The sequence below is a fragment of the Ascidia mentula genome, chromosome 7 (genome assembly GCF_947561715.1).
Source record: "Ascidia mentula chromosome 7, kaAscMent1.1, whole genome shotgun sequence".
Taxonomy (NCBI): domain Eukaryota; kingdom Metazoa; phylum Chordata; class Ascidiacea; order Phlebobranchia; family Ascidiidae; genus Ascidia; species Ascidia mentula.
In genome coordinates, this window is record NC_138572.1 from 7,665,288 (window position 1) to 7,683,567 (window position 18,280).

General features: G+C 36.1%; 3 protein-coding genes across 3 annotated transcripts; 2 read left to right on the forward strand and 1 right to left on the reverse strand.

Annotated features, from left to right (window-relative positions):
- The first annotated feature begins 1,316 nt into the window (after positions 1–1,316).
- On the forward strand, positions 1,317–6,159 carry LOC145909449 (uncharacterized). Its single transcript, XM_082996839.1, has 10 exons — positions 1,317–1,332; positions 1,641–1,726; positions 1,952–2,050; positions 2,288–2,411; positions 2,738–2,923; positions 3,148–3,250; positions 3,570–3,724; positions 4,166–4,350; positions 4,801–4,971; positions 6,025–6,159. Exons 1-10 carry the CDS (start codon positions 1,317–1,319, stop codon positions 6,157–6,159), a joined length of 1,260 nt encoding a protein of 419 aa, XP_082852965.1.
- A 505-nt stretch (positions 6,160–6,664) lies between these two features.
- LOC145908451 (3'(2'),5'-bisphosphate nucleotidase 1-like) lies at positions 6,665–9,592 on the forward strand. The gene is made up of 7 exons (XM_082995733.1): positions 6,665–6,948; positions 7,187–7,393; positions 7,461–7,509; positions 7,851–7,954; positions 8,111–8,296; positions 8,686–8,812; positions 9,116–9,592. The coding sequence occupies exons 1-7, from the start codon at positions 6,832–6,834 to the stop codon at positions 9,241–9,243; spliced, it is 918 nt and encodes a 305-aa protein (XP_082851859.1). The 5' UTR covers positions 6,665–6,831; the 3' UTR covers positions 9,244–9,592.
- A 293-nt stretch (positions 9,593–9,885) lies between these two features.
- On the reverse strand, positions 9,886–17,746 carry LOC145909450 (uncharacterized). The gene is made up of 23 exons (XM_082996840.1): positions 17,566–17,746; positions 17,417–17,508; positions 17,164–17,267; positions 16,954–17,093; positions 16,587–16,684; positions 16,342–16,444; positions 16,194–16,277; positions 15,926–16,066; positions 15,556–15,723; positions 15,256–15,305; positions 14,949–15,195; positions 14,581–14,709; positions 14,312–14,473; positions 13,558–13,746; positions 13,227–13,333; positions 12,736–12,914; positions 12,278–12,449; positions 11,782–11,910; positions 11,332–11,496; positions 11,051–11,208; positions 10,834–10,923; positions 10,262–10,421; positions 9,886–10,024 (listed from the first exon to the last, which is right to left on the reverse strand). Exons 1-23 carry the CDS (start codon positions 17,744–17,746, stop codon positions 9,899–9,901), a joined length of 3,174 nt encoding a protein of 1,057 aa, XP_082852966.1. The 3' UTR covers positions 9,886–9,898.
- Positions 17,747–18,280: the final 534 nt, after the last annotated feature.

The window sequence follows — 18,280 nt, forward strand, 5'->3', positions numbered from 1 at the left end:
AAGGTCTGCCGTTATGAAATATCGGACAATGGCCCTCAGCAAAAGCTTCACACACATATAAATATTATACCTTGTCAGCAAAAAGGGCGTTTTTGGAACACACCCGTCATCTACATTATGACCCTTTTGTGTCTTGTAATTGGACGTAGTAAAACTCACAGGTTGCCTTGACACTGATGCAAGAATGCAATAAACACCCGTTCTGTATGTTTTAGCTGGAGGCAGCAACACCTAACCTTACCTGCTGACCTTTCCCTGGTCTTTCAAGGTTTGAAGGATGCGGAAAATTGCAAGTTCATCAAAGATAAAAATGTTATTTTTTTAACGCTAATTTGGGCGTAATTAATGTGTCACTTGGGTGTTTTAGTGGTTTTAGCGAAAGCTGTCTGACTTTTTTTGCTCATAACGGCACAGTTAAATGCAAACTATATAATAAAGTCTCTGGTGAGATTTTACGCCGAAACGATTTCATTTAAAAACTGGTAGGAACGTAAAACCTTAAAAGTAAACTTTTATTTGTCAATCAAATAGGTGTTATTGGGTTTTTATATTCATACATGCAACTTAGTTCTTACGTAAGAATTTCCGTACAAGTAGTCATAATACGGCTTTGCGTGAACATATGCTTTAGGGCGCTATTGTGTCGCAAATAACGTCAGTTTCTTAGTGTTGTTGTAAATTAGACCTTCAGACAAGCGGTAACTCAGGCTATTAGCAAACTACATGGGCTATCTGCAAATCTGCCAAAGAGGCACCGTAAAACGATTTCAGTTCGAGGACGAAGCTAAATGACGCTGACATTTTAAAACTTACAGCACGTCTCGCTTTATGACGTCACCACAGGGCCGGCGTGTGAATTTGATCCCCTGTGTAAGGATTAGACCCGATTTCAAGGTCTCGTGCATGTAACAGGACGCAAATTCGAGGAAAGGGCCGTGTTTCTAACTGCCTGGCGCTGTGCCCGCGGGTGCTGGCCAACGGGTACCTGGCGCTTAATTGTTTATTTGAAAGGCGGCTTGACGTCCCGTCTAATTTACTGCGGAGACTAAATCAACACGTTTTTCATGTTGGACAGCCGCCGAATGTCGCTCGGTCGTAACCTTGGGTTAAAAGCTCGGCGATGGGGGTTTGGCGATGCAGTTTCGTTTTTCATCGGAAATAAGTGACATCAGTACGAATATAGTCTATAGACTCGCAATGCAGTTGTACTTAGCATTAGTGATCGCGTTTGGGTATCTTGGGTGTACCACGGGTAAGTGTTAACTTAATATAGGTGGTTTGTTTGGCATACGTTAAGAAATGATACATATTATAGCATGCATTTGGAAACGGGTAAATTAAAACCTGTAGGGAAGGCAAAGAGTTTTGCATGATGGCAGTTAACGTGACCGAATGCTGTAGATGCTGTGGTGCTTCATAAAAGCTGTATCAGAAAGGCAAAAAACGATTATATCATGTAGCAAAATATGTAAAGAGTTCTGTATTCTGTCTACAATGGACACAAAACTTTATTTCTTTACATAAGAATAAAATTTCCATTTTTTTAGTACGAATAACTTTTAAATGAACTCAAGTTTACCAGTCACGTATGAACTGCATTATATTTATCGGATTCTTTCATTTCACCAAATTATTTACAGGCCTGCAATGCTGGACATGCCGAAACGCCAATAGTTTGGAAAGTTGCGACAGAAACGGACGCCTTGAAAACTGTCAGTATAATGAGGTATATTAGATGTCCGATTCTGAAATATTTTCAGGCACTTTTACACTATCAGAACGATAATTTTCTAAGTTCACAATTTTCAGTCGAGGACTGATTTAATTTGTTATTTGCCTCAATTATTTCCAAAAATTTTTTTGTTTAAATATTTTTGTTAAAATTATGTTTATGCCGTTGGAAAATCGAAATTGTTTGAATACCATTAACGTTATACTCGTTTTTACACAGCTTGCTTGTGAAACTACCTATCGTCGTAGTGAACATACCCGAGTGACAGTCACCAAACGTTGCAAGCAGCCTCACGCATGTATGGTCAACCAAATGCAGGTATGCGATGGTTAATTAGTAGTTAACCTGTCTACACGACGCATTCAAATACAAAAGTGTTAAAAAATGTTTAAAAAAAACAGTCGCAACATCAATTTATGCGCTACTGGTGTTTGTTTGTACTTTATGTTTTTAACATAGCTTGCAATTTGACAAAACCAAGCACTTTTTGTCACATGTAATCGTGCCCATAGAGCCCTTAATACCAAAGCGCTGATTTTTCTCTGCCTCTCCCAGAACGATAGACCTTCAGGCAGTTCCACTCAGTGCAACACAGACCAACCCAACTCAGTTTGCAGATGTTGTTGTCAGCACGATTCATGTAACGTTGGCGGATTGAACTGTGCCAGTACAACGGGCGGTAAGATGCTGCCTTACAACTTTATTTAACTCGTATAGTGAATTCCTGTATCGGTATTGCGTTTGTTCGCAATGCTGTAGCGAATTGTGAAATAATTTACGGTCGAAATGTGATGTACATACCTTTTGTATGTAGTATATAGTGTGCTGTTAGTGTAACAATTAATTAAAATAACAATATGAAAGACAGTTGGACTATGTAAACAAGAACATAAAGCGTGCCTGTGAGTGTATTTTTTCAATGTTGTACCTTTGTCTTCAAGGCACAATAAACTAGGCTACATGTGATGCAAACTGACTGATCGGTGTCTTACGCCACATTATTAGATGAAGTTTGTTCGGCGGTGGAACCCGCGTTGCACAGAACCACTGAATGCACGAGAGGCAACTCGTCGGGTTCAATCTGCTCGTTTAAATGCAACGCACCGGGATATTCACTCCACCCGCCAGCGAACGCCAGAAGCGAATGCCGCAAAAGCGGCGGTTGGAGCAAGCCAGCACCTTGCTGTGCACGTAAGTGATTTAAAAAATAACTTCCTTTCATTACGTCACAATAATCGTTTCTTTAGAAAAGAACACTTTTATTTGAAACAAAATATTCGTGTTTAAACTTGGATTGTTGAAAATTTAATGAAATTTTTAATGATTTTTTGCGGAGAATTTTACTTATATCTTATTTTGGGCGGAGATTGGGAACAAAAATTAAATATGATTTACAAATTTTCTTCTTTTCACAGGCCAATGTCCACCCTACTTGTTATTCGACTCCGTGATCCTGTTTCACGCCAATGAAATCAAAAACACAGGAGCAATGATGATGTTAGCCGAGTTCTTTCTCCAGTAAGTTGCGAAATGTTTGAAAACTCTCTGTTTACTCTGATCATTTTTTTCCATATCGTCATTTTTTCCTGGCAACGAGAATTGTTTTGTTCCTACTTTGTATGTGGGGGATATTTGTATGTGAAGTGTGTAAGAAGAATATTTAAAACGAAAATAAGCGTGTCTTAGTTCTAAAAGGAAGGAACGTGCTTGAATTGTACTGGGTTCACGTTTTGGTAAAACATATATAAATAAAGATTTAATTTGACAATAAGTAAGGTAATTCGGTGTTTCACAAAAAACCCAAATCATTGAACCAAGTATCATTATATTTCCAAAGGGAAATTACTCTTGGCCAAGACAGCATTAGAATGGCAGGAGCTTACTTCAGCGGAGAACCGATGTTTACGTCAAGGATACGCTTCAATGATTACATTAACGCTGAATCACTACGTCGTCTTGTAATTGAACGATTGCAGAACCCAATCAACACAGGTGAGCGATCTTTAATACGTATTCCTTTATATTTATGTGTGTGTGGCCGTTTAACTTAAACCACCGACAGTAGGATGCAATAATATGTTCAAAACCTACGCCCTATTCAAAATCTATCGGGTATTTTGATTCGAATACAGTTTATAGCGTAAATAAATTCGCTGTGATTGCACCAAAAATGTTCTGCCGCTAGACGACGCTAAAGGTGTGCTGCGGTGCAAATTTGTTATGGTCAAATAATGAAGATTCTTACTGCAACAACAGTAGAACAACTCATCCAATCTAGCTAGACTAAATTTGATTACGCATAGCCTTATACGTATTCAATCTAGGTATGACGCCCAATTTTAAGTTAAGTCTGACGTTAGTGAATATAGATGGCGGTGTTCTGGAAGAGGAATTATTATTCAAATATATTCAATCTATACTTAATGATTACAGAGGACAACATGGTTAATGTGACAGCTGCATTGGAATTCTCTATGCAACACTTGCTGACTACCGAGGCAGGAATGCGAGGACCAGAGGTACCGAAAAAAATATCGATTCTGACCAACCAGAATCCCCGCGACGACCCGGTGGAATACGCGAGAAAAATCAGAACTGACCCTGATATGCCAGTGCAGGTATGTAGATAAAAAAATCGACGATTAATAATTATGTTTTGTGATAAAACGTATGTTCACATTGAATTACACACCGTGGACAATTATGACTGAATATATGATGACACAGCAGCACTTGAACAGGAATGTTCAATAGAATGTTAAAAAGTAGTCCCTATACTATGGTGTTTGTGACAATATAGTATTAGTAAGCTTTAAAATGGAACACTTTTATAAGGTAAAGTTAAGATGGTGCAGTGTGTCCCTTTTGCTATAGCGTTATGGGGTTGTCATGTTCAGAATATTTGCATAATTTTAGCGACAATATAAAATTAAAAATGTACTGCTCTTCTGGCTAAAAACACACGTGCTGTATTTATAAATTAGGTCATTATAAGCATGATTCAGACCCACCTTTGTATGAACTCACATATCCCATGTACCTTTAATCAAAAATTCAATTCTTTGTAGATTTTGATGCTTGGTTTCCAGGGCGATGAGCAGGAACTTGACTATGACAAGATGGTTGAAATCACTGGAAATCCGGACAACGTCTTTATTTTTGAGAATGACCCCACCAAGTTAAATTCTGACTCGATAAAGGAAGTCTTTAGCCTTTTGTGCGAAAATCCGTGTCGACATGTATTAAATGCGCCATAAATTTTACTGGTGTAATTTTATTGTGTTTCTATTATTTGCCAATTTTTTTACATTTTTTATGTGCATTGTGGCGATTGTTTAGCCAAACTGTTGTTTTTTTAAAAGTCGTATTTATATTGTTTTAATAAAAAATATGCGTCCAAATCATCAACTGTACCGGATTTTCCGGAAATACGAAATAATATTTAAAAATTGAACTATTACCACCACGTTGCTTGGCAGGTTGTTTTGAAGTCACTGCATACGAAATGCAAGTCACATTTCATTTTCGAATAAATTCACAGTGTATCTCAAAGGTTAACTGGCAGTACTTACGTTTTTAGGCTCGCATGGACATGTTTGAAGTTTGCTGTTGAATAATTCAGGAGAGATTCAAGTTTTTTGGTTTGAAACGGTCCAATGGCACTGGTCAGTTTATCTGGCCAACGGTCTGTTGGTCATTGCACGGTTGAGTGGTTTGTGCACGTGCGGTTGTGAACGCGCTCGCCAATGCCCAGAGGAATTGTTACAATGGCGGGCAGTTCGTAATATTGTTGTCGCGAAAACATAACAAACCTACGCGTCCACTTCTGTTACACCTCTGTGGTCATTTGGGACACTGAATAGGTAAATATTGATTGACTCTTTGGGTCGATGTCTTGCGTTGGACGTCATGAAAACAGTTGCTTCACGACGTTTCGGACAATGGGTGTTTTGAGGTTTCAAAGTACCTTTAATTGAAAAGGCTTTTGTAAAAAAGCTCTTTCATTTAAACTGGGTCGCTTTAGCAGATGCGGTAGATGATTAGCCTACTGTCAGGTGACTTATATCGCATAAGTAAACTTGGGCGTTGCAAGTTTTGAGGTATATTTTTCGTACTTCGTTCCGGTTAGAATTCGACGGCTGGCTTTTCCCAAATAGTGATGAGAAACTTAAATTCAGTAAATTTTTTCACCTATTTAAGAAATACCACTCAACGTTCGAAAACACAATCTTTAGTTTTTCGTGTAAATTCTGTCGTTCTGGTAAGAATTTTTTTTTCTTTCACTATTTCAGAGCATTAGTATGGTATCAAAGTGCAATGCAACAGCTTGCAATCACGGGAAGCGAAAAACAGAGGAAGCTGTGTTGGGTTGTAACAACTTGTTACTAGAACTTTGCGGCGAATCGTGCGAGATACGGGTTGAATAACGTGCGCGTTCGGAGCAAAGACGAAGTTATCAATGCACTGGACTTTTACACAAAAACTAGAGTGAATGGCGCAGGATTCGTTAATTTCAGCAGGAACGGATTTGGAGTGAACAAATTTTGACCTAAATAATTGATTTTTGTATCTTCACTGGCAAAAGGATTTCTTTAGTTTAGGTAAGGTTTTGTGGTTATTTCCAGGAGCAGGAATGGAGTCGGAGTCAAGTATTTTTCACTCCCAACACTTCTGTTACATGGTGGGCCTGTTAGTTGTTTAAATCCAATTCCATGTGTTGTACAGTAAAACGATAAAGCAACAAAAAGGCACAGTTTGCATTGGTCAAATGATTGTGTTTTTATAATACCTAAGCATAAAATATATTCCCTTTGCATTAGGTTTTTTTAAATCTAAAAAGTCTTTGTAGAATTTGATTATAACAATAAAACATGGCTAACGTTCCTGTTATTCATCGAGTTTTGGCAGCATCTGCCTGTTAGTTGTTTAAATCCAATTCCATGTGTTGTACAGTAAAACGATAAAGCAACAAAAAGGCACAGTTTGCATTGGTCAAATGATTATGTTTTTATAATACCTAAGCATAAAATATATTCCCTTTGCATCAGGTTTTTTTAAATCTAAAAAGTCTTTGTAGAATTTGATTATTACAATAAAACATGGCTAACGTTCCTGTTATTCATCGAGTTTTGGCAGCCTCTGTACAAATTGCTGACAAAGCTGCCGAAGTTGTGAGAGAAATCATGTCCTCCGGTGACTTGGGAATTGTAGATAAGGTGCTACTATTTTGATATAGATGATAAACAGTCATTGTATGTGACATGCTTGTTCACTAAAAATTTTGTTTACTACCAATAGGATGCTTTTTGTAAGAATTTTTTTTCCCCAAGGCTATCTTGAATCAACTAGGGAAGAGCATAATATTTTTTTAAAATTAAATTAAATTTTTTGCTAAAGTAAAAACTTATTCATTTACAAACTTTATTGGCAACTGGTTGTATTTATTGCTTGTAGGGAGGTCAAAAAAATTTGCAAACGAAGGCGGACAGAACTGTTGAAAAGCTCATTCGTGCTTCGTTAATTGGAAAATTTCCCAAACTCAATGTCATTGGGGAAGAGGATGAAGGATTGGACCCAAGTGCTGACGCAAAACTAGAACTGGATCCTGAAGTCATGAAAATGGAATGTCCTCCCACATACAGCAATGTGTCTGAGGAAAATGTAATGCTTTGTTATTCAAAAGCATGTTTTTGGCAATTAGCGATTTAATATCAGTGCCTTTGTGTAGATTGTGGTTTGGGTTGATCCTTTGGACGGTACTGCTGAATTTACGGAAGGTACATGAAGTGTAATGTAATAAAACATAACTTTTTTTGTGTGTAAACTTCTCCTTGGTTAATAATCTACATACACTTACAATATCCTACATGCCACTTGCATTCTAGGTTCTCTCTTAAGTGACTTTACAAGCAAATGCATGTTTAAATTAGCTAGTCACCATGTTGAGATATGTTTATTTTATGTAGTTTGCACTTTGCTGTATAGCACAAAATAAATATGGTTTGTGGGCCAATACAGTAAGTTCATTTTGGTTCAAAATATAGGTCAAAAGTAAACCAATAAACTGATTCATGTCTTGGCTTTGAGATGAATTTTAATTTACTCTGTCTTTGTGTAGGTCTCCTCGACCACGTTACCATCCTAATAGGTTTGGCCGTGGATGGAAAGGCAGTTGGGGGCGTCGTCAATCAACCTTTCTACAACTACCAGTCTGGGACCCAGGTGAGAGAACGATGTGATTCATCAGTTAAACATTAACCACTGTATGCTGCCGGCAACTTTACTCATGTTTGCATTTCATGTTGCCTAAAATCATATATGCAATATCATGGTGATTAAAATACTTTTCCCTGTGACAAATGTTCTCGTACTTTTCAGGCTAAACTGGGTCGGTCCATTTGGGGTCTCTTGGGCCTTGGCGCCTTCAATTGGAACCGTGCGGAGCCGCCGACCGGCAGAAGGATTCTCATAACTACAAGGTCACATTCCAATAAGCTGGTTAATATGTGCTTGGAGAGCATGGCTCCAACTGAAATCGAAAGACAGGGTGGAGCAGGCAATAAGGTGAAACAATTTTATTAATCACTGGATTGATTTTGGGTTCGTTTGCTTTTGTATGTGTGGGCAAACAGTTGTATCCTAGTTAATCACCTACTGAAGCATTTCAGTAAATCAAACAAGGATTGGGAAGTGTGCAATGGCCGCCATGTGGATAGTAAATTCATTTTGAAACTATTGGCCTTATTTTTTTGTAGGTTCATACACTTATTTTGCACTTTAAATTTTGCAATGGTAATAAATGTGTAATACGAACAAAACCTGGATCCAGTTAACCAAGATACTGGCAGGTTCTTGGACAATTTAGAAAGCATAATTTGTATGAATAGTTCAAACAAAACTCACAACAGACAAAAATATATATATATCACTTATTTAACAATTATGTTTTCTAGGTTCTTCGAGTGATTGAAGGGGAAGCGGATGCATATGTTTTTGCTTCACCAGGCTGTAAGAAATGGGACACATGTGCTCCAGAAGCCATTCTGTGTGCTATAGGGGGACAACTAACTGATGTACATGGTAATGCACCTTACAATGTTAGCTGTTTAGTTACAGGAACATATTATTCAGTTATACAGAATTATTTTCATGCGAAAACCTAATTTAGTTTTGGTTTCATTTAACTTTCATCAGCTATGGTGCACTGGGGTTGTAATGTTGTGGAGTATGTAAGCTTTCAATACAATGTATGCACAGATGTTTAAGTTTTGACACTTATCACTATATTGTTCTGTGCGTGCAGTTCAATATAGAACCAAAAACTCTAACCCTGATACAACTTAGCAATAAAAGAATAAACAAACAAGAAATTGTGCATTTTAGGAAAGAAAATATTATACCACGCCGATGTGAAAAAGCCTAACTTGGGTGGAGTCATTGCCACTTACCGTGAACATGACACCATCATTAACTTGGTTCCTCAGGAAGTAAGGGACTCACTGCAGGGATGAGCCTTCACTATGTTGCTAAGTGTTGTAAAATGAATAATTATGCCTTCCCTTCATATGTAACGTAATTTATGCTTTGTGGAATGTTTTGCATGGTACAAGTTTACAGTAGCACTGCACTGGTGTTGTGCACGTTTGATGCACAAGCAATTCTTTGCAAACGTTTGTTTTCTGTGCAATTACTATGTAGAACAACATAACAAAGACCTCAGTATTTTGCATGCACTGTCAAATAACAGTTTTGTGGCCTTGTTTTACCTTAAAGGACCTGAAAGTTTCACAAATCGTGTTGAATCCATGCATTTTATGTAAATATAAATTTACAAATGTTTTCTTTCAAATGTTTACTTCTGTTGCCGGAATAAATAATTACAGTTCAATTTTTGCAAGTTTCCAAAAGTTAACCATTCAACCAATCCACTTAAGTTTAATATACCTCTGGCAGGCATAAAAACTTTGAGAGCTGCAGTAAAAGCTTCATACCACTGCTTCGACCTGTGTCAACAGTACGGCTTTGGTAACTATACGATGTTCTTGCTGGCTCGTTTGGAAAAAGTTTATTTTACTAGCTATGATAAATAATAATCATAAAATGCTGTCAAGTCAATATAAACCACAGGTCAATATAAGCAAAATGTGTTACTGATGTTAACCACGTTCACGAATCCGCATTTAATGCAAACAACACATCATCCACACTGACATTCAAACGAACGCGAGCATACAGGTCATGTCTTCCCATCTCTAGCAACAGAACTCTCGACGAAGCGAGTTGATTGCAAACCTAAAAAATAACAAGGTTGGATACCCGAACACGATAAATGATATTATGTTTAATGTACCTTATGATATTGCATTAAAATGCTCGAAAAGAACTTAAAATTACACAAAAATTGCTTTTGGATAAAGTACTGTCAGTAATATCATCCATATAACACAGTAAGCATGACAAGCAGATATTACTAATTGATAAATTCCACTATAAGAAACAAGACCTTTTAATAAAACCAAGCTTCAATACCTTAATAAGACAAGTGACAGTGGCTGGAGGCAGATTGTCGAGTTTAGCTAAAGTCACATGATGTTGTAGAATTTGTCCCACAGTCGCTTCTTCCAATCCAGACCTCCTGAACTCTGACACAGTTGACCGAAGAAAGAGCTTCTCTTGCTTTGAGCAGTTTCTAATGAGAAATATTATTGAAATAAAGTAATGTTAACCCCTTTGGTAGTAGCATAGTAAGTGAATATTTATAAGCAAAAATAATTGCATTTTGTTGTAGTGTGTTTATTTTGGAAGTCACATATTATTTATCACAAATTAAAAAATGTTTTTTTCAAAAAATATTTTATTATATTGGTTGTTAACATCTACTACCTACACTTTTCCACAATTATTGGCATCATGTTTATTTATAAATAATGGTATGAATATTTTTTTTATTTTACATATTTTTTGATACAAGTTTTTGTTTTGTTACTTTATTTGCAACTATTCGTTTTTTTGTGATAACATAAAATAGACAATTAAAATCAGGTATTTTTGTATTGCACTGCCATTGAATTAGTTGGTAAGCACAGTTGCAAGCATATTACCTGATAAACATGACCATTGGTGAAGCAAACATTTCCTGCAGTGCTTCGTGTACATGTTCAATTCCCACTCGTTCAATATCCTTCTTTTGCCTATAAGCGAGGAAAATGATAAATTATGAAGACAAAACCTATTTTTGTGGCATTATAGCTTTAACCTAAAAGCATTAAGGTCGTTATGAATCCAAATGCTACACAAGAGTTATAAACAAAAAAATACCTTCTTTCTCTGGCTGCAATTTCCACTGCCCTCCTGCAAATATCCAGGCATCTTCTTGCATCGCCAGACACTGCTGCAACTTTACGTGCAACTAGCTGGATCGCATCAGCATCAAACGCATCAAGACCACATAATCTTGAAGCAACAATTGCTTGCAACTACAAATATATTAATAAAGCAATTGTCATGGCAACAACAATAATATACAAGAAAAGCACACAAAAGAAATAAGCTTTAGGACAGTTTGAAGTCTATATTCGCATGCATTGCAGCTATCTCACTTGTTTAAAATTGTAGGGCAGAAAGGAAAGTCTGGTGAGACCTAATCTGCTCGATACACGATTCATCATAATTCTCTCGGGAAGATCCATGGTGTTGGCGATGGCAACAACGACGAGCTTTGCATGACGATGTGAAGGCCAGTCAAAGATGTGGTACATGACATCCTTAAAACAAAAGTTATACCAGATGTTTTTAACCAGGGCATTTTGAATTGTTAAGATTGGTTGTATAAATACTAAATAATACAACTGGTTGCCGACACCAATAATTAAAAAGGCTAAGAATCGCTGGGTTCAAATACCGTTTTGTGGTTGCGTTGACTTTACAGACTTTCATGTAATTACAGGTTTTAAATATAAATATTAATGAGCATCAAATTCAGACCAACGTAGCCTTTTATATTTCATGCAATTAAAAAACATTTTCACTTTTACTAACACAAAAAATACCTGCTTTTTTGTCCACAAAAGATCAAGCTCATCCACTAATAGTAAAGTAGTCTTCTTCCCTCTCTGATCAAAATGTTGGGTCAGTAAATGGGCAGCATGCTCAGGAGTTGCCTTTCTACCTTTCAATTGCTGCACAAACAACACATATGTTAGTCCTAAATCAAAATACTTACATGTTTCCAAAGGCACGGTCTTAACAAATGTATAAAACTTGTTTAATCAGTGACCACTTAAAACTTTATTAAAACTTTAATTATTTTGTTTTTCAATTTTTGAAATTATTATTATTTTTTATTTGACAAAATACATGTGATATTAGTTGCTGTTATATTATGGATGATTTGATAAATAAATTTAACACTGTATGGCTCACTGTGTGACTTAATCGACATCAACAAACGAATAACTTCAGTAAGTGTGCATTACAAGGTGGTTTTAACTTTATCAGTTACGAATGCTACTCCACCTTGCTAAGTTTTTAGGCCTTAACAATTACCTTTAAAATTTGAACATAGGCTTGGTGTGGTTCCGTTAATCTCATTCCATTTATTTCAACATAATTGAAAATCTCTAGATCCTCATCTTCAACACAGCATCTTAAACTTGACAAAACTTCCATAACAGTGGCTGTTTTTCCTGTTCCAGGAACTCCGCTAATATACATGCACCTATATATACCCCAAAAAGCACATTTCAATTTTTGAGTTATTGTAATTGATAGGTGATAAATGAAAGTAAGTCATAAACATGTGGGTACTACATAAGACTGTTAGAATTGTGTCAATAAACACATTACTTTACTTTTTGGTCCTAAAACAGCATTTCAAGTTAAACCAAGAAACATACCATAATACCCTTAAAAAAGGACACTGTATTTTTCCTTACTAATTAGCCTTTAGTAACTTTTGTGAAAAAAGGTAAATATTTTCATATGTTATGTATTTTGTAATTTACCCTCCAGTGCCAGAAAGGATTTTTCCTTCCACAAATGAATAAATTGATTGGAATTCCTCCTCTCTGCATGGCAAAGAATCAGGAATAGCAGAAACATGGAGCCTGTCTCGTGCTTGATCAAACACACTGTTCAGTGCCCTGATTGGCGTCTTCCTTGTAGGAATAAAAGGCTTCCGATTCTGTAAGGGAATTCACAGAATTTTTTTTCCTTTTTATGAAGAGAAGAGCATTTATAAAAGAGATATATATTTGACATAGAAAGGTGCTCATTTTAATATATTTCTACGTAAACAGAGAATATTCATTCCACTACTACTCTGCAACATAGAGTGTTAGGTGCTAGCAGACAATTTGCTGATAAAAATTAAATGCTGAATTAAATGTATTCAGAATTAGGAACAGACTCGATACATGTTTGTGGTCAGACTAAGTTCACCAAAAACTATTGTTATTACTCTTGCATGACAAATAAGACAAAATAAACTATGAACCTTTGGTGTTTTAATAACAATTGGTGTTACTGCATTCCCTTTTTTGGTAGATCTGTTTATTCTGGGGGTTAAAATTCTTACTCTTCTCGGGGTTCTTGTATTTTTACCTGAAATAAATTTTGTTTACATTCAAGCTAAATCCCGCAATGTATTGGAACAATTTTTTATATATTTTTTTTTTTTCAAAAATATTTATTGTTTTTTAAAGTTGTTGGCCTAAAAAAACTTCTTCAGCTATTGTCAGTGTATAGTTATTGTTTCAAGATAGCTGTAAAATTAATATATTGCAGGCCTTTGCAATGCCTAATTTGTGTTTTGACAAAAAAGCCACCTATGTTTTCTTTTTCTGACTCATCGCTTTCATTTTCGTCACTGCTTGAGTCACTCGATGAGCTTCCGCTGAAATCCTTGTCCTCATCACTTATATCTTCATTATCACTTGAATCCTCATCCACTTTGTTTTTATCAACAGGCAACAGTTTCCGCCTTGCTCTGTTCAAAATTGGCCTTTCTTGTTCCCCTGAAACAATATTAAGTTATGAATAGAAATAAAAATTGTGTATAAGCTACAGACAGATGGCCACTGTTTCGACCTAAAAGGTCTCATCAGTGCAGCTGGTGTGATTACAAGACGACTTTGCTGACCAAACGGCCAAGCAAAGACTTCCACTTTGTGGTGACTATACAATCACCGTCATCCGTTGGGCACCAAACTAGGTGCAACCAAAACAGAGAAAACAAGGTGGAGACACTATGGCCAAGCAAAGCTCAACCAATAGTGCCGTCAGGCCCCGTGTCACAATAATCACAATTCATATTATTGGCTCCACATTGCTTAGAAATAAAAAAGTTTTACATTTAGTTTTGCTATTTCAACCTCAAGTATTTCCAAACTGTAAAATTTAGTGATACCACAAGAAATCTAAATAAAATAGAATAATATTCCATTTACGACAGGGTGCTTTTTACTCTTTATCCATTACTCATGAAAATAACCACTGCCTGTAATCAAATGAAAAAGTTTCATTCTTTTTACACAACTAACCATTCTGTTTATTTCTACAATATAAGTTACTTTTGTCTACCTAGTTTCTTTACTGATAGCCTAGCAGATCGCCTCTTGTGCTTTGAATCAGCTTTTCCAACAAACAGATCGTCATAATCTGAATCCTCTCCTGCTGTATCGTCTGGGGTTTCTGTTGTGGCTTCCACTTGCTTTTGTTTGCTGTTTTGTTCTTTATGCAGCTCTGTTAAAGCAAAACTGTTAAAGAATTTATACTGATACAGAACTGTATAAAATAATCTGCCACAACTTGGCCACTTTTCAAAAGTTTTAAAATCTTTACATACGTACCTGTTATTTTTATGGACAAACGTGAAGATTTCCGGGGGTCAGATTTTAAATTGATGTCATTTTTTGAAACTTTTTCATCAGCTTTCTCATCCACTAACTTTCTTCTTGCTTTGCTTGGTTTGGTAGTTTCTTAAAAACAAAGAATGAGAAAATATAATAATACCTTTTTTTAAAGTGTTGGATTAGCACAATGGTCGCCTAACTGCATGTCACCTAGAACCACTGGTTTAGCCAAAACTGTATTTTTTAGTGAAAAACTGAATATTTGTACTATAATTGACAGTAAAGAAAAGTTCACTTAAATCAGCTTGGAGAATACAACATAGAGTGTGATATATATAATTTAAAAAAAGCAGGCAAATTTTTACCTGTTCCAGCAAGTGAAAGTCGAACAGATCTTCGAGCATTGTTTGATTTTTCTGCAGTTTTACTTAGTCTTGTAATTTCGGAACCAACCGATGACTGATTTTTTGTTTTTGGCTTGGATACAGTCTTGGAAATTTGTTTTTGTTTTGGAATGACGTGCATTGCGTTTTTGTCAATGCGTAGCGGAGTCACTTTCTTGACATTCTCCTGTGCTTTGAGATTCTTGACTGCGGACTTCACAACAACACTCTAAAAATAGGAAAAAAATTTGTTATGGAAACAAATTTTCTTTTTTGAGTTGGGCAGTACCTCCTTCTTTAAGCCAGTTCTTGATTTTCTTACAGAGGATGTGGTGCTGGCTGGAATGTAAGAAACACATATTTTAAGCTATTGTAAAAATACAGTGGGAATGCATATGCTAAGTATACTAGAGGTGGTGAGGTGTATTCTATTCCATTTTATATGTTACAACTAATAAGAGGGTTATTTTTTAAAAATGACAATGAATTGGCTGCAATGCTCATGAACCTAATGTTTTTTTATGATGGTCACTTAAGTAAATTGCACTGAATAAATTTCATCTACAAAGCACATGGAACAGGTACCAACCTTTACTGCTGCGAGTGGAAATGGAACTGTCACTGTCATTACCACTGTCCAGTATATCCAAAGCAGCAACACTCACGCTGACCATTCTCATGCGTGAAGCAGACAGAGGTGAAGTTAGTGTTGTCGTATTAACAATTTCTGGTGTTTTTCTTGACTTTGTGCTTTGCTCTATACAACAAAATACATTTGCAAAATACATACATTTGAAACGTTAAACAAGTTATATAATTTTGCTTAGACAATTTTAACATAAAGTATTAAACCATTTTAAACTATATGTATGCATTATTCCCCTGATAGCTGATATATTATAATAAAGATTTACATTGCCATACTACATTACATTGAACTTTATATCCCAGATAGAAACCTGTTGAATTTTCAGATGACTTTAGAGGGGTTTTGGGTATGGAAGAATTTTCTTTTTCCTTCTGATTATCTGTACGTTTACTTTTGCCATTTGTCACAGTTTGAGGTAGTTTTTTGTGTGGTTTATTCTCAGAATTGGAAACTGCATAATTTTTAAGAAAATATAAGTATGTATACAAATTTTTTAAAGTTATTCCTTTAACAACAGCAAAACAAACTGCATCTACAATGAAGATTAGTGACCAGCTAAAGCATCACAAACCACTCACCCATTGGTGTTGTTTCAATTGTTCTCACTTGCCTGCCATTAAAACTCTTCCTGTAGTAATAAGTGAGTTCCTGTTGCTCACGAACTAACAAAAACAATATTCCGTTAAAAAGAAACAATTGCGCAGAATTTAATTTCAATAATCTTACCACTAGATGGGGCTGGAGGGTGAGCAACCAAGGAAATTTTGCAATGTTGAACAATCGTCTCTGCATCAATCACTTTGTCTGAGTCAGCAATGCATAAAAACACCTGTAAATGTCATAGTTTTCTGTATATATATGAAAAGTAATACTGATACACAAAAATGTGTTTTGCTAATTTGGAAAAGGAAAGCCAACAATATGATTTATACATAAACAACATACTAGGCCAGCAGGAACAAAACTTTTACCTCATTTGGAAAACATCTTCTTGGCAATTTAGACTTGGGCATTTCATTTTGCGTGAAAAACCAACTGACTCTTGCACATTTGCTGTCAACCAATGCACCTTCATGACAACATTTCAACGATAATAAAAGAACTGACAAATGGGCCGAAATACAGGAAAGTTTAAAGGTAATGACATAACAACACTATCTATAGCAGTTTTAAAGAGTTAAGCAGCTATGGAAATAAAGTTAACTCTGGGAAATATTTGTATTTGCAATGAAAGAAATCAGTTTTTTTATCACTTTTGAACTTGGCAAAAAGTAGTACTTTTTCATTCTATTCTTCTAAACAGGTAATTATTACTTTTATCATTACTCAATTACAAACCTGTGTCATAAAATGCTTCAATTCGTGCAATGTAGTCTTCTTTACCATCCTCACCGCTGGCTACAATTGCCCCATCACCGACAGTTACATATTCATGCTTTGATGTAATAGAATCAGCGAGAACAAGTCTGTTGTAAAACCTGGAGGCAACATAATTTTGCTGGTTACATATGCTGAAGTTTTATTGGGATTTTTAAATAGTGTTCGTACTTTATTTCTGGTTTTACTTGGCCGGAGATTTTTTGCAGTCTTTCCACTTCTTTCTTTTTTGTAATTACTGATTTCTTGTCCCAGCTAAAAATGACATCAGCATCCTATAACACAAGGGTAATGGGTTGCTATACTGACAACGCCAAAATTGCAATATTTAGAAATATTCCAGAACAAAATAGTGATGCCTATAGCAAATAGCTCTGGTTTTACATTATTTTACCGTCAACAACAACAATAAAACAATAGTTACTTCTATCTCAATATCTGTGTGCTTGGTGGTGTTGTTGTTAATTGCATTTCTGTCATTTCCTACTTTCGCTTGTTTTCTCGTTTTCATGACTTCTGCAGAAATCACAACAGTAGCTTGGGAACAAACCATAAATTCAAACGTAAACAAACCTGACAGACAAATCTGCTTGTTGCTGATGGCCAGTTCTTGTACCACCTTCCGCAAACCTCTGGCGTTAGGCAAAATGCGCAGCTTCGGTGGTGGTTCGTAATCTACGGCATCACGCCTCGCTGCATTCCTCTCACGCAGCGCCGAGATAAGACAAAGGTTAGGGGGAGATTTTGTCCCCATTTTGGCCACAGGGCGACTTAATTGTAGATAAAGCAACGTGAGCAAGTTAATTGCAAAAAGAATTAAAGGGATACCTATTGATCACAAAAATTCCCGCGTTTACGGTACTTTCCCCAATGTGTTTCTTGAAAAATGTTGTTTTGTGATTTCTATTGAAGTATAAGCTACATACATACATTTGTATTTCTGCGATGCATCTGCTCTCTGATGTAAAATTGAGCTTGCTTACTGCTAAAATTCGTTTTGTTGCATGAAAAAGAACGCTAACGAAAAAATGAGCAAATCCACCTTTAAACTCCATCGGAACTTGATTACCAAAAGGTCCGCAATAGCAATCTCATGCCACGGGCAAATTGCACCGACTTTAGTTGGCTGCAGTCCGATAATTTACACATTTTGATACATGTGTGTCAAGCCAGAAAGACAATTTTATTGAAAGCCCAAACCGACGAAAACATGTTTTATGTTGGACATCAAGCGATTTTTAATCATAGGCCGAGACAGTCAGCAGTTCAGCTCACAATGTGCTGGGAA

What these genes read in the sequence shown, in the direction of transcription:
- LOC145909449 (XM_082996839.1), top strand. An exon ending in GCAGAACCCAATCAACACAG is followed by an intron (nt 3,725 to 4,165) that starts GTGAGCGATCTT and finishes TAATGATTACAG; the next exon opens with AGGACAACATGGTTAATGTG. An exon ending in GCGAAAATCCGTGTCGACAT is followed by an intron (nt 4,972 to 6,024) that starts GTATTAAATGCG and finishes TCACTATTTCAG; the next exon opens with AGCATTAGTATGGTATCAAA.
- LOC145908451 (XM_082995733.1), top strand. Translation starts at nt 6,832, where the DNA reads ATGGCTAACGTTCCTGTTATTCATCGAGTTTTGGCAGCCTCTGTACAA. An exon ending in GCAATGTGTCTGAGGAAAAT is followed by an intron (nt 7,394 to 7,460) that starts GTAATGCTTTGT and finishes GCCTTTGTGTAG; the next exon opens with ATTGTGGTTTGGGTTGATCC. An exon ending in ACAACTAACTGATGTACATG is followed by an intron (nt 8,813 to 9,115) that starts GTAATGCACCTT and finishes TGTGCATTTTAG; the next exon opens with GAAAGAAAATATTATACCAC.
- LOC145909450 (XM_082996840.1), bottom strand. Translation starts at nt 17,746, where the DNA reads ATGGGGACAAAATCTCCCCCTAACCTTTGTCTTATCTCGGCGCTGCGT. An exon ending in TTTTGTGGACAAAAAAGCAG is followed by an intron (nt 11,497 to 11,781) that starts GTATTTTTTGTG and finishes TTTTGTTTTAAG; the next exon opens with GATGTCATGTACCACATCTT. An exon ending in ATTGCAGCCAGAGAAAGAAG is followed by an intron (nt 10,924 to 11,050) that starts GTATTTTTTTGT and finishes CCTCGCTTATAG; the next exon opens with GCAAAAGAAGGATATTGAAC.